The sequence below is a fragment of the Leptinotarsa decemlineata genome, unplaced genomic scaffold, assembly GCF_025532065.1.
Source record: "Leptinotarsa decemlineata unplaced genomic scaffold, Ldec_3_MD MMD2_P_RNA_scaffold_8, whole genome shotgun sequence".
NCBI lineage: Eukaryota > Metazoa > Arthropoda > Insecta > Coleoptera > Chrysomelidae > Leptinotarsa > Leptinotarsa decemlineata.
This window is the reverse complement of record NW_027412535.1, coordinates 2198269-2214791: the sequence shown is the minus strand read 5'-3', so window position 1 is coordinate 2214791 and position 16523 is coordinate 2198269. Positions and strand designations below refer to the sequence as shown.

At 38.6% G+C, this 16523-nt stretch overlaps 1 protein-coding gene across 1 annotated transcript in view; it reads left to right on the top strand.

The window, feature by feature from the left end:
- Nucleotides 1–16523, top strand: part of LOC111513928 (nuclear cyclophilin protein Moca-cyp) — a 111386-nt gene that overhangs the window by 42404 nt on the left and 52459 nt on the right. Inside the window, 1 exon segment of the mRNA XM_074170314.1 lies at nucleotides 15641–16097. Coding sequence (XP_074026415.1) covers nucleotides 15641–16097 — 457 coding nt within the window.

The following is a 16523-nucleotide window of genomic DNA, read 5'->3' as shown; positions in this document are numbered from 1 at the left end:
CCAAAACGTCTAAGAATAGCAATTAGTTGTGGATTTTCCTCTCCATTGTGAAAGTGATGGAAGGTATCACGCTGTTGATGTGTTTCAGGAAAGCGTCTAGGTCAGTATTCCCATGGTTCCATATTATGAAGGTGTCGTCAACATATCTCAAACAGACTCGAGGTTTCTTGTGGGCTTCTTCAATGCCCAGAGTTTCAAACCGCTCCACATATATGTTGGCTATGACTGGTAGATTCGTTCTCTCTTTCAGGTTCCCGTCTTCGGATAGCTTTCTCTGTATGATTTGGAGTGCTTCTTCGACCGGAACGTTGATGTAAAGGCTTTCCACGTCGAAATAATTTAGTTGATCTTTAATTGACTCTAGTCTAGACCGATCATCAGCTCCAGAGATTCGGCTACTCAAAACTTGTCTAGATTTTTACTTCCCATAATAAAACTATTACAAGGAAAAACATCCTCTTTTGTGAATAATTCAAGGCATTTTGTCGAACTACTAGAGTCAATTGAAGTCACACAGGAAGATCAACTAATCAGTTTCGACGTGGAAAGTCTTTACACCAACGTTCCGGTCGAAGAAGCACTTCAAATCATACAGAGAAAGCTATCCGAAGACGGGAACCTGAAAGAGAGAACGAATCTACCTATAGAAGTAATTATGGAATTACTAGGATGATGTGCACGAAACTGTTATTTCCAACTGAATGACGAATTCTTTACACAAGATGAGGGGCTGCCAATGGGATCGCCACTTTCACCAGTCATAGCCAACATATATATGGAGTGGTTTGAAACTCTGGCATTTGAAGAAGCCCACAAGAAACCTCGAGTCTGGTTGAGATATGTTGACGTCACCTTCATTATATGGAACCATGAGAATACTGACTTAGACGCCTTTCTGAAATTCATCAACAGCGTGAGACCTTCCATCAATTTCACAATGGAGAAGGAAATCCACAACGAATTGCCATTCTTAGATATTTTGGTGAAGAGGACCGACACTAAGTGGGAAACATCTGTATACCGAAAACCCACTCACACGGGTCAGTATCTGAACCAGGAATCCAACCACCATTAATGGACTAAAAGAGGAATCATCAAGACTCTATTAGACCGTGCTTTCGGGCTCTGTAATACGAAGGAAGGTTTCGAGAAGGAACTAGACATCATCAAAAATGATCTTCAACGGAATGGCTACTCCAAAGCGATGGTAGAGAAGACTTTGGCTAAAAGACAGCAGGAGCCTCGCAAGGAAGAGAAGCCGTCACAACCAGTCCTTGCACTTCCCTACATCAGAGGATTATCGGGAAGGATAAGAAGGATTGGATCCAAGTATAATATCAGGACCTGTTTCAGATCGGGAAACATTATCCGTAGCAGCCTCACAAAAACCAGGCCACCAAACGCGGGCTGCGATTCCAAGAATTGCATTTACCGGATACCCTGCGAGTGCGGAGAATCATACATCGGTGAAACTAAGAGGCCATTGAAAGTTCGCATTGCCGAGCACAAGAAACACACACAGCGAGGAGAAAGCAGCAAATCCGAAATAGTAGAGCATGTTTGGACTCATCAACATAATATCAAGTGGGCTCAAGCTGAAATCATCTGCAAAGAGGAACACTAGTTTAGGAGAAAATTCAAGGAAGCCGCATATATGTTGTCCAACAACGTATTCAGGCAAGCTAGCGTAGAGATACGCAACATATGGAAACCCATCATCAAGCATCATCATCATCATGAAACATTGTCAATAATCTTCAAACACATGGTTTTTGTGTAAAAAAAATACGAAAAAATTTTTTTACACAAAAAGAACGAAAAATGTCAATAATTAAATTACAGGGAATTATATTTTTCGGATCTACTCGTTTTTGTATAGAGTTAATTTTTTGAAATTGATTTCTTCTACGTTCTTTGTTTTGGAAGATTCCCCACATTTTTTTTGTATCAAGATGGAGTAGCAAAAAGCCAAAAATTCCAATAATTCTTAACCAAATGCCTCAATTTTGCTTTTTAATATTTATTAGGTGAAAAAGAATGTTTAGTACTAAAAATCGTTATAATCAAGGACCCATTCTTCTTCAGAATCCTCATGAGATTCAGCGTTTTTCAAAATATCATTAATAATCAGCCACTTCTGCTTCTGTTGATTTTCTGACATATTATATGTATAGATAATTTTTTCTTACCTTTCCCAAATAGGGCGCTGGTTGTGTCACAACCTGCGAAAGTGTGTGCAAATAATATGAATTGTTCGAAATTACTATTATCAGAAGTGGAGTATAATTTGTTGGTAGATTTTTTAGATATAGTTAGTTTATAAATAAAATATTATCGTCTGTTGTTGTGAGACCAATCAATAAAACCAATAAATCGACGTCGTTGCCAACAACTGCAACTGAATTTCCATGGTTATTCTTCAAGTATATCGCGGTATTGGCAATAAGTAAATCATCATCTTCATCAGCTTTCCTTACTTTAATTCCAGTCGAGCGTAGATATTCACTCAAATTCAGAACAAAATTGTGTTTGTTACAAATATCTAATAAAAATTTCGTTTGTGTAAATGTAACAAGAATATTTTTGTCAAAATCTACATCTGCAGCAACATTTTTCTCTTGTTTTCGATATCTTTCGTAAGACTTGACACCAAATTGATCACTGCTGTATCCATACAACCACTGCATTACTAGTAAAATGAGTAACAATGTATTGACGATAAGATTGAAATAATTCCTAGTATGTTTTACCATGAGGCCAGGTGAGGCCAGGTGGAGTAAAGACCCCCCATCAACGACGAATGAAAAAGATAATAACCATTTATCACTTTCAAGACTGGTTTTGGAAACAGTAAACAAATCTGACTTCTGGGTCTTCCTCATGAAGCCTGCAGAATCGAATAATGATTGTGAAAATGGCGCTAATTCGTATGATGACTGTACTTTTCTCTTAATGGTCATGCTAATCGGCAAAATTGCCGCTACTGATCACCGGAAAATCATCACTGGATGAGAAAAGAACAAACGCAATATCCTCAAAAGGTCAATGTTTGGGCAGGGATTGTAGGAAACCATATCATTCGTCCCTTTTTCATTGAGGGCAACTTGAAGGGCGATAATCATTTGAAACTCAAAATAATGTAATTCCAAGTTTAGCGAATTTATATCCTGATCCAGGAAACCCTCTAGTTCCAGTGAATACGATATGGTTTTAGCAGAATGAAGCGAGGCGAGGATCAATTGAATGGCCAGCGCGATCACCTGATCTTTCACCATTAGATTTTTTTATGGGGATATGTGTGGGGCAATGTGTACGAAACTATACTTTCAGATTTTAATGACTCAATAGAACGAATAACGCTTGCGATTAGGTCGGTCATGCCTGATATGTTGAATAATGTTAGAAGACAGTTTTATTTGAGATTAGGATGTTTCCAAGACGTTTGCGGTTAACTTCGTTAACATCCATGATTCTTTTTCATATTCTACATTCAATTACGTTTTGCATTACATTTAGTTTTTGAGTGTATTTAAAAGCGATAACATCAAAAAATTGGGGGTTGTACCTGTCATTCGAAGGGGGCTGAAGGTAGGGGTGACAATTTTAAGTAGAAGAATGTCAAATTATAATTTACATTTGACGTCTTCCGGGATTTTTTCAATATGTACTGTAACCGTAATAATGAATTTATTTCATTTGGCTTTTACATACTGTATACATTTCACAGATTAAAGAATACAAATTTATTTTCAATAATATTTTTTACATAATAATGAATAAGATGAATAATTCATTATATTCTTATAAATCATTTCTTGCAATAAAAACATTTTACTGTTAGGTTCTGTTACCGTAGAGTAAAACATAAAATAATATACAGTATATACAAACCATCATGAAATCGACATGACTCCTTGCCTTTCCACACTTTATATTTCAGGTCATTTTTCACTTTACTTTTGTCTATTAATGTCTTTAAACCATTTTTTTCACAGTTGCAATTGTGTCACAATCACTTTCAAGAGGCAATTTACAAATTGAACACAATTCACGTTCCATTTTCACTTTTCACAGGTTCTTCAATAAAATGCAAAAAAAACACTCTAATGAAATGGATGCAAACACTTTCGGGAATGAAAATAAATATAACTCGCATTCATTCATATGTGCACCTGGGAAACACCGGCAACACTTAATCTATTTCGTAGTGCTGGAGATATATAGCCGCTCTACTGCAGCCCGTCTGAACTATAAGTATTAATTGATTATTGCAAATATCTCGGTTTCTATTGCAAATACGTCAAAAGTGATCAGAAACGATTTTATAGAAAATTTTATTGCCTACATTTTTTGTTTCGACCTTTTTTTCATATATTTTTATGCTTTCGAGATATATTTAAAAAAAGGATTTTTGGGGTAGTTTTTATTCATTTTCTATCCCCTAAATGAAATTCAACATTTTTTAACAATAAATCCTTTGAATGTATGCTAAAATCAACTTATATTGAAAAATGCAGGCTTGCCTTTTGCATGGTAATTTAAATCCTCATTTTATTGGACTATATAGTTTGTATATTATAATGTATCAAAGTTATTCTTTGCTTCAATATTCATTCAATATTTCATACAAACGAGTTATTCGATTATTGAAATAAACCCCACCAACCCTCACCCAAGGTCTTACAAACTACATGGAAAGTATCATCAGGCTTCTTTCTTGCGACAAAAACAGTAGAGCAGCTATAGTTTTTTTGTGGCATATTCTCTGGGAGAGGTCGTAACGTTAGTGAGTGGAAAAGTGACTTGTGCGACGTAATCGATGCATAGAAGTATATAATGAATATAAGAGAGATTCAGTTGAAAGATAACAGCGTGGTTGAATTATAAAAATAATGGTATAATAATGATAATGAATAAAACATCGGATTAAATAAAGAACATAGCGGCGGGCATTCAGTGGAGTGTCAAAAAACATGGCTGCAAAAGAAAAAAGACATGTCTGCTATCTAGGTATACAGGGTGTATTAAATAAAAAAAAACTAGTCTGCTAACGTACAAGAAAAAACTTTGCGTTAATGTGTGTACAAGGTGTTGCAAATATACATCATTTACGAAAAAATATGACAGTTTAACGAGGCTCTAACGTTGCAACGAACGATCCCTAAATGTGTACAGCATGTTTAAAAAAAAACATCATTTAAAAAAACATGACATTTTAACGGGAGTGTAGCGTTTCAACGTACGATCCCAATAAGAAACCTATTGTGGAATTAACGTTCGAAAATAGGGGAAGCAGGGTATTCAGCAATGACATTTTAAAATACGTTGTTTTACATTCGTTTTCGTGTTTGAATGAATATATGTCATTTGTCAAATGTTAGGTAGAAAATGGGCGAGGAGGTCAAAGAAAACATGCGACATTGAGGGGTATGGAGATATTTCAAATCGTTTCCACCATCAGATGATGAGGTTAGCCACAAAGCCAGAAGAATACCTTAGTCCGTGAACGATTCGCTCCATGTAACAGGCGGTACGGCGATCTTCTTTATTCGAACAGAAAAAAGATGTGTTTGACATCAGTAAAAAGTTACTACATTGAATTCCAATCCTAACAGCTATCTCCTTGGGATGGAATTGTTTCTCGAGGATGAAACCTTGACTCTGCGATTGATATTGCAGCGAAATCACATTATCAGTTCCATTTCTTGTAATTTCGCTGAGTGGGAGGAGTTCAATGACAATGTCGTGCACAATGATGCAGTAGGCTCGTTTATTTTGTGGAAATCCCTGGGATGCTTCGATTTATTCGACTTTTGATACTCTCATCCTTTCTGGAACAATCGATGACAAAGAGAGCTATGCCCAAAAAGGCGATGGAAGTGAAAAGAGGATTCTGTTGATTGGTAATTCAGTAGTGAGTAGTTGAAATAAGCTTGCGAATAATTCCCCTTTGCAAAATTCAGATGCATGTTTTCTTTTGGATAATTCTCACCGTTTAAAGTGAGAGTTATATTGGTGATATTCATATGTTTTAATATTGTTGGATCATTGTTAACTTTAGTGTAATCACGATCATTGTAGAAACATACAATCACGTAGCGATGACTTTCGAGAAACGAGGAAGTCTTGACGGCCCATATTTAATTTTTTGCACCTTGTGTTAGAGCAGGCAGCATATGTAGTTCTCATTTTCTGAACGGTATAAAAATAGTAGTGTCTGCTTGGATAGATTTCAAAAGTTGCAATTCAATTTGATCATGCTTAAAGATTCATTTGACTTTGAGTTCGATATTTTCAATGTTCAGGCTTAACTTCCGTCTTTTACGTTACTGTACCAGGAGTCTCATCTATTTTGAAACAGTTGCTATCATCTCCAGTTCGTACTAATCGGATGGTATGTTTATTGTAGGAAACACACTGATAATCGTTGAAAATATTCAAAAAATTCTTGATAGGTATAAGCACTTCAAATATTAGATGCGTTGTGTGGAGGACATCCGTAATGGTGGGATATGTCCATCCTGAGATAGCCAAGTGCTTTGACATCATTGTTGCGAAAAGATTTGACATACGGATCCTAGGTCCGCCATTATACCTTTTGTATGGATTCATCGTTTTGTGATTTTCAGAAAATATTGAACACTTGATTGGACAACATTATAGCCAAGAGATTCCAAAAATAATGTATGTCCTGCATATGCAATTGGCAATACAACTGAAACAGTCGACCTTCAATTTTGGAACAGGCACACTTGCAGACCAGTTTCGGGCTCCTTAGCCACTCGTCAGTGCAAGATAGTGACCATCATCGACCTAAAGTCAGTGATATTCCATAATTAAAAATCATAATTCTTTCAGTTGGAGCGAAAAACAAAAATGTCACTTCACCTAGTGGACGAGGTACTAACCAACTGCATATCCGAAATTTGCCCTCTGAATCAGTGTGTGTGTGTGTGTGCGCGTGCGTGCGTGCGTGTGCGTGTGTGCGCGCGCGTGCGCCTATTGGGCATCGTCAGTACTGGACAGGCGGTCCTCGATTGAAGACAGAATGACCCCCCATGCCCCCTTCCGGATTGAGTACCCTGAAGTAGAAGCTTTCCCCCTTATCTATTCAGCGAGGAGAACCTACTACCCCACTCCATCCACCCTCGCGAGTCGCGATCGCGGTCGAAGTGTTCTTCGCTGAACCTACCTGGAAGAGAGTGTATCTGATTAGTGTTATACTTACCTAAGTCGCCTGACGGCGACTAACGGGAGCGGTCTGTTGTTCTGTTTAGTCGGCCTGGGATGTTTGTCCCTTTCTCGGAATCTGGGGTCATCTATATTTAGCGCATCGTGTAGATCGCGGAAAGCTGGATTTGAGTGCGATCTGATTCTATCGAACGTGCTTTCTGCATGTTCTCTCATATACACGTCCACATATTGCGTATCCAGGTCTAGATCTCTGTATATAAATCTGTTGGGTATATGACCCCCCATTGGGTATATGCCTGGCCCCAGGCAGTACATGCATACAGTATTATTGGCATTAGAATCGTTCTGATCATTAGTAACTTGACTTTCAATGCCATGTTACTGCTTCTTCCTATGATCGGCGCCAGGCGTCTTCTGGCCTGTCTGGCCATTCCTATTCTCTGCTGTACGTGGGCCTGAAATGTTAGTTTTTTGTCTAGGATGACCCCAAGATATGTCGCTTTGTTTGTCCACGGAATCTCTTGTCCGTTGAAGGTGACGTTGCCTTCCGGTTGTACTATTGTACCTGTACCTGCGAGTGAACAGTATCGCCTGACTCTTGTTAGGGTTGATACTGATCTTCCACAGGTTAGCCCACTCCTCCAATCTGTCTACCTGTTGTTGAAGGTATCTCGTAACGTGTGCTTGACTCGTAGATCTCGCCAGCAGGGCCGTGTCGTCCGCGTAGAGCGCCAACTTGTTAAAGTTGTTCTCTGGCTTGGGCACGTCTGGCTTGGGCACTTACCATTGGTTTTGAGTATCCAAAATCGCTCATCTTGGCCAGTAGCCCGTCGTGCCAAACTCTGTCGAACGCCTTGGAGACGTCTAAGAAGATAGCTCCGGTGTTGTATCCTTTGCCAAGGTTGAAGCCTTCTGTCGCAAAGTCCACTACCCTCAGGACTTGTAGCTTTGTTGAGTGTTCTGATCTAAAACCGAATTGATCGTCGGGGAGGATCCCTAACTCTCTGGTTTGTTCTTCTAGTCTCTTCAGGATGACGCGTTCCGCCACTTTGCTTACGGATGGCAGTAAGCTAATTGGTCGGTGGTTCGCTGGAAACAGGTGGTTCTTCTTGGGCTTCGGTATGTAGATTACCGTTGCCTATTTGAACGGATACGGGAAATGTTGCAATCTGAGTATAGCATTTATGATATTTGTTATGGCTGCTATACCCTTTCGCGACAGCACTTTCAGTGCTCGATTTGTTATATTGTCTGGGCCTGGTGCTTTCCGAGTGGCAAGACGTCTCAGTATGTCCTTCACTTCCTCAGGCGATGTCGGGGCCAGGTGTTGCGCGTTATCTGTCCGTTGTCTAAGCCTCCGTACCGTTCTTTTCACCTGTGTCTCTATTTCGTCTACCTCGTCTGTGAACGGGACGTCACTCTCTCTGCACTGCCTTTCGAAGTTGTCCGCGAATGCTTCCGCCTTCTCCTGGTCAGTGTAGACAATTCCTTGCTCGCCGTGTATCGGTGGGCAGGGTCGTCGAGGTCCATTTCTGAGTTTTTTCTGCATTTGCCATGCAGATCGATCTTCTGTGGTCAGTTCTTCCAGACGGGTAGTCCATTGTCTTTCTCGGATCGCTTTCAGCTCTTCTTTCAGTATCCTATTTGCTCTCTGCATGCACCTTTTGTCCATAGGTGCACGTGTCCTTTGGTACTCTCTTTTCAGGCGTCTTCTTATTCTGATCAGTTCCATCGTTTCTGGTGGAAGATGCTCTTGGAAGTTATAGCGCGTGGCTGGGACTTCCCGCGCGCTTCTTTCTGTTGTTTGTATGATCGCCTGCTGAAGCTGGTTCGTGGCGTTCTCCAGATCTGTTTTTGTCTCGATGCGTGGTATCTCACCCAGCGCATCGTGTATGGCTCGCTGGAATCTTGTCCAGTCTATGACTCGCCTTGTTGGGTTATCTGTTTCTACTTCACCCCTTCCTATTGTGAATAGGATGGGGTTGTGGTCTGACGAACCTTCGTCTAGTAGTTCCATCTCCATAGTATCGATGTTCTGTACAAGTGCGATGTCGAGAATGCTTGGGATTGCGTCTGCTTGCGGGTAGTACGTTGGACTGTTAGGTGCTACTACCTCGATGTTCTCAAATTCTTCTAGTAATCTTACTATATCTCTGCCTCTTGTGTTTGCAATTCTACAGTTCCAGTCTGGCGACTTTGCGTTGAAGTAGCCGATGGCCACTGTAGGATGGTGATCTGGGAATAGTTCTGCCATGTCGGTTCTTTCTAGTCTTCTACTTCGAGGAGGTAGGTACACCGACGATATTCTCAGCTGTTCGTAGCGTCTCACGTTGACTCTGACCGCTACTACTTCTCCGATTTGGACATCTGGTTTTCTTTCTTCGTTTTGCTCTAGATCTGTTTTTACTAGTAGCGCAACGCCCCCTGCGGCGTTGCGCCCCCCTAGCCAATCTGTCTTATATATATTATATCCTGGGATTCGGTAGCTCTTTTCGCTTCTTATCCGTGTCTCCTGGAGTACCATGACGTATATTTCTAGACGCGACAGTAGCTCCAGTAGCTCGTTTCTTCTGTCTGTGAAACCGTTTATGTTTCACGATCCTATGACTAGTCTGCCAGGCACTCGTACTGGTATTACTGTTTGGCGGGTACTTGTATTAGTGCGGCTAAGACCGCTTGCGCGATCTTTTGCTGCTCGACTGTCAAACTGCTAAGTATTTTCACTAGGTCATTTTCGTTGTTGTTTGCTGGTGGTTGTCTTGTTGGGTTTTTTTTAGCCGATTGCTGTTGTGGCTTCGGTGTCGGTCTTTCCGCCTCTCTGGGTTTGTTCCAAGCTGATGTTCTCTGCCTCGGGAACATCTTGCAGCCTCTGTAGCTTGCCGGGTGCGCCTCCATACAGTTCGCGCATTTGGCCGGCGTGTCCATTGTTTTTTTTACACTCCCTGATGTCGTGGTTCTCTCCACACTTGACGCAGCGTGCCATCGAGTGGCAACATCTCTGCGAGTGGCCGAAGAACTGGCATCGATGACATTGGGATACCAGTCCCTTATTAATTCTTTTAGGGTTCTGCCCTTACTATCAAGTTTACGCATGTTCTTAGCGCAAAAATCTTTTCTTCGTTTTTTGGTACTTTCACCAAAAACAGTGGTAGTACTTTCCTATATCTTCTTGAGGTCATCCTGTGACACTCTATTACAGTAAACCCTTGTTTTGTCACATCGTTGGCGACGTCTGCGGGTTCTAAATTTTCTGGTATGTCGGTAAGAGCCACCGGTAGACATGGAATTATTTTCCAGCAGCTTGACTGCATTAACCTTTCTATCATTTCTAGAAACATGCGGATTCGTTTTCCGATGGCTTTTCAGGTTAGCTTCCCAAATTTCTGCTACCGCGGTTGTCGGTTGATTGGTCAAACCACCAACACTGACATAAAAACTTGGCAAGTTGACTTGGGTGTCACACCAATAGGTGGTTCCACTTATGTTTCGCTTGCGTTTACGCAGCTATTTGTATCAAGTACTTTCTTGGTTTTTCTCATTTTGTCTTCAATCGAGGACCGCCTGCCCGGCACTGACGATGCCCAATAGGCCGAAACAGCTGTCTACCGGTGGCTCTTAAATTGAAATCAATGTGGGAATCATCAAGTACTTCTATATATATATATATATATCTATATATATTCTATATATATATATATATATATATATATATATATATATATATATATATATATATATATATATGCTGAACTGGTTTTTCCGGGTATTTGATCCGTGTATGTGATATTATCTCTAATTTCACCGACGTTTCGACAAAAAACCAGTTCAGCATATTCCTATCCGTGAAAACTTCAGATTTCATATTCGATACCTTAACGGGGAGATGAGGTCAACTGAGAAGAAGAAGAACTCAGGTAAAACTCAACAACATTTAAATAGTAGGTAGTAGAGGGTTTATGGACTACTCTATCTCTGAACACGTAACGAATACCATTTTACCATTATAGTAAGAAGTGAGTTGAGCAAGGTCAACAAACTTCTGAACACGTAACAGCACACCTTGATAATGACAAATGAGATTTTGTCGAAACGTCGGTGAAATTAGAGATAATATCACATACACGGATCAAATACCCGGAAAAACCAGTTCAGCATATTCCTATCCGTGAAAACTTCAGATTTCATATTCGATACCTTAACGGGGAGATGAGGTCAACTGAGAAGAAGAAGAACTCAGGTAAAACTCAACAACATATATATATATATATATATATATATATATATATATATATATATATATATATATATATATATAGATAGATAAAGAAGTTTTTAAATCGGACATAGCACTCAAGGAAGTGGCAAACCATAGACACGTGTTTCGGGCTTTTGGCCCATCATCAGTATGGTGCAGCCAAGTGTAAGGATGGGCAACTGATGATGGGCCAAAAGCCCGAAACACGTGTCTATGGTTTGCCACTTCCTTGAGTGCTATGTCCGATTTAAAAACTTCTTTATCTATATCAAGACACTCGATAACCTTCGTATTTATATATATATATATATATATATATATATATATATATATATATATATATATATATATATATATATATATATATTTTCCTTTATTTTGAGTATTTCAATATTAAATTCTACAAAAAGGATTTGAAGCTTTATATCTTCTGTTAATTATCTGCGAGCGCTTTCGACAGTTGGTAGTACTGTCATCTTCTGGCACTCCTCAAACTGACTCAGTTTGAGGAGTGCATTCCCGGCATGCAAAATTATAACACGTTTTTCCCTTGAAGAAGGTGTGTTCAAAGCACAATAACGAGATAGTTTCGTTAACTCACATATTCTATTCACAATAGCATTCTGTGAAGTGTGACAATTTTCCTTCTTCAAGCATTCATGAATATTTAAAATTACTCGCTGAACTTGAAAATGTAAGTCCTTATTTTCAAATTCCGGATCTCTGTCGATTGACACAGATTCCTCACACGTAATGTTATCATTTGTTTCAAAAGGTCCCCAGAAAGCCATATTGATGAAAGTACCCAAAAACACTAAGATTTTCACAAAAATCGGTTTACACGATGAGATTGGAACCTTTGGTGTAAAAGTTGAAAACTTTTTCTAGAGATCAATTACCCTAACAGACAAAAAATTAGTATTCAGCCAGTCCAGCTAGCCGAGCCTTTATTCCTCAACTACATTTGATAGCACGTTTACTAACTATCTGGGCGACTAGAGGCCACAGGCAAGAAATTTTTATGACTGTACTCTCATTTTTATTGCCGTTCCAATTGGGAATGGATAGACTATAACCCACGGCCTTAATAGAGCAGGCACATTACCTGCCATACCTAACCCCCCTTCAAATACGCCCAAAACCAGGAAGTTAACATACATACAGGTTGGACGTGATGAACTAGCTCCCGAACGTGGGGACAATTTTTTATTGTCAGTAAAATTATATTAAAATACCCACAGTTCAGGCTGGAAATATCCTTGTTTCCTCAGTGTGTAAAAGTTGAATTATTGCTTTTGTAATGTTTTATTTATAGCCTTATTGAACAAATGTGATGTGGTACACGTTTTTCCCGAGATTTAACAAAATTGCCATTCGGTTGCACCAATAATTTGTCATTTAATATGTAGGTTTGCGTGTAATTTTTTTATCTGCTCTAATTTGGATGTATACGGTTTTATTTCTTCATATAAGGGAAACATTTTTTTACAAGAAAATCGATAAAGAACTTTCATGATTATTTCAAGTTATAACCTGGCTAGATATCAAGACTTGAAAAAGGTTTATCTCTCGAGTGTCGAAAAGAAACACACAATTTAGGAAAAAACATATTTTGAAACAGTATATGTAAAATATATATGCATTTTTTAAATCGATATTGAATTTAGTTTCTATTCAATTTCGAGTATTGTAATTATTCTTATAATTTGCTTTGTTGCATTCGAGTGTGCCGAACATTTGCATTAAAATCAGTTATTGCATTCAGTAACTTCGAAAATGGATTCATCTAAATTAGTGACAGATGAGTTGCAATACAGTTAATAGAGGATTTTTGGAATAGACTCCCAAAATCGTTGACGGAATCGAAAAAGCTAGAAATTATTTCCAGAATTTTGGAACTTTTCCATATAGAAAAGTTAGGAACTGAACATTCCAATTGAAAAAATGTTTCGTTCGACTCTGAACTTCAAAATATTCGAAGCTGCGTTACCAATCTTTTCTCATATTAAAAGGATGTTAGTGATTATCTGTAATATTTATCTGTTCTTCATTTAGAATTATTACGTATAAGACCAAACATAGTGCTCAAATCATCTAAAGGAACAATTCGTTCAGGCCAGTCTCAACACCCTACACAGTAGGTTAATGGACTGACACCTATCAGAAAACAACTACTCCCCTGGCTAATACCACGAAGGGCGTTGGATTATATCCGACAGGTGTCAGTGCATTAACCTACTGTGTAGGGTGTTGAGACTGGCCTGAACGAATTGTTCCTTTAGATGATTTGATTTATAGCCAGTCTTCAAGTATGCCCACTGACTATACGTGAAAAACATAGTGCTGTTTGAAATAGAATATTTGCCACTATTCATAGAATTCATTCTGCACTTTTCGATTTCCGTGCTTTCAAAGACATCCATCCAGAAACCTGTAGTCATGTACCGCTATCAATAATTTTAAACAGTAGATTTTTCCGGTCTGTTAAACCAAACACGCGAAACATGTTCCTCTTATGTACCTAGTCCGTTTGGTTTGACCAACATATTTTTTACCACAATCTTCAAGAGCCATCCGCATGATTGGAGACGCGAACATCACTTGCAACCTTGATAGTCTAGAACATCGAAGAATGGTTGGAGATTTGTCTCTCTTCTATAGATACTTTCACGGGAAGTGTTCGAGTGACCTGGCATATTTGTTTCCACCAAGAGCGGTACATATCAGAAATACGGGACAGACTGTGGCTGCTCATCATTTTGAGGTTCAACTCAGTACACCTCAAAAACTCTTTCATTTGGAGAACTGCTTTTATGTGAAATAAACTTCTTGAGAAAGTTTTTCCGAATGTTATATCGATATATAGCGATTCAAATCCAATGTGAATCGACACTTTCGCACAGGCACCGCTTTTAGAGCGCCTCAAGAATATTCCTGTAGTGCTTGTGTTTTGTCCTTTAAAAAAATTTATATAGGCTGAGACCGCATATGCTGGACATACTAAACTATATCCATCCAACAAACAAAAATAGATGCGTGATCAAAATATGATCACCACGCACATTTGTATCTATTGGATAAGATAAACAAGTCTCCTTACAATAGCCAATCAGATTTAACTGCAATCTGCTGACGGAATTCATGTTACAGTGTCGGAATCGTCAGTTACGTTTTAACGTCCATGGTGTGTACATATACGTTAACTTAAAGTTTTAATTTTTTAAAATGTCTAGTACTGATAAGGCTGAAGAAACTGCTGATTTGTGTCCCTACACTACACCTAAAAATATCCTATACCCAGCCGCAAATTATAAAAAAAAACTCGGTCGTTCCTTAGTGCGGCTCTGTACAAGCAGCCTTGTCTGGCAGATCACGTGCACTATACATGATGATATTTTGGAACACTCTGTTGCTTAGATGGACAGAGTATAATAGCAAGTTTCTGCCTCGCAGGAGATTGTGCACATTGTGTTGGGAACCCCTATACCCACCAGATGATGCAGGATGCTTCCACCTCCCTCTCCGTAATCCCTGCATAGTCCCCATTTGAGATAGACCGTTGCACATTTGTCTGTCCCGAATTTTATACCGATAGTAGGCGTGTACTCTTCCACCACCCTCAATGACTGATGGAGATCCTTTTCTCCAGTGGCATAAAGTTTAGATTATCCATATTAAACCAATGGGTGACCTTATGCCTCCGGTTTCCGGGGGTGCCGGATTATTATTCTCACTATTATTAGTAACAGGTAATTGAACATTTTTTAAAATGTGCTACCACAAATATTTTGTTTAATTTAAACATTTTAAAGGGGGTGCTATTACTCCAAAATGGTTGAAGGGAAAGTATAAAACTTATGAAAGGTTAACTCAGAATGAAACATTCATGTGATTTGAAAATTTTCAATAATATTGTTTATATTACTAATAATATCATGCTTGATGGACATATTGTATAATACCAGGTCCATACATGAAACTAAGTTGATAAAATGGATAAATAAATCACAACGTTAATAAAGTTATATTTTCATTCATTTTATATTTATGACACTTAAAATAAAATAAATAAAAACAAACAGGGCCATTTTTCCATACAGAGAATTTTTTTTAAATATATGAATTGGATTAATGAAATTATGCTGTATATTTTCGTTTGCATTTTCACATAACTGAATTTAAATCTTACAGAGATTCAGAACTCCATCCAGAAGCCGATCAAGAAGTGTAACTCCTATTCATTGGCGTAAAGAAGAATCAAGAGTGATTAAACTTTCAGAGTTTGAAAAATTAGAAGCCGAGCGTAAACGTCTCGAACTCAAGAAGACTACTAAGGGGAACCGAAAACTTTCTCAAGAAAGAAGTGGTACTCCGGACATTTCTAGCAATAAGTCCTTCACTCCGCAAATGAAGTGTCCCAAAGACAAAGGGGTTGATTACAATGCTCTCGATTACGAGGGTCAAAGTGAAGAAGAAAATGATGTAACTAAAAAATTAATACCCAGTTTGGTACAATATCCATTGCCAGGAGCTTACAACGTGTTTAAAACAGAGGAGGAAGTTCATAATGAGATGAAACTGGTTGAACAAGAGCATCGCGAAACTGAAGCTATCAATAAGCGATCAGATTTTCTAGCTATGGCTTTAGGTAAGTTGACTTGTGAAAATTGAACAGATTTCTGTATGCCAATTAGTTTCTAATCTCCCTATAGTGATTGCATAGAAAAAAAACCAAAGAACTAAAAAATTAAACTAAGTTAATTTAAGAAGCAAAATGTTAATATACAGGGGACATCAACGATGTATGGGTGGACGATAGCTGCTTTTCTTGAGATAGAAAAACAATGTCAAAAATAAGAATTGTAGAGATAAATAAAAGCTGAAAAAAAGATTGGAAAGTGGGTCTATAAGAAACATACAGACTAGTACGAAAACACACAAGAGAAAACCTTTATAAAGAGTTTGTCCGAGAAGAGAACTGAATCATTGCTTCAACAAAAAGGAAGAGGCTCAATAATCCAAAAAAGTGAATGTGAGGCACTGGATCCAACTGAATTACAGGAGGCAAACAATT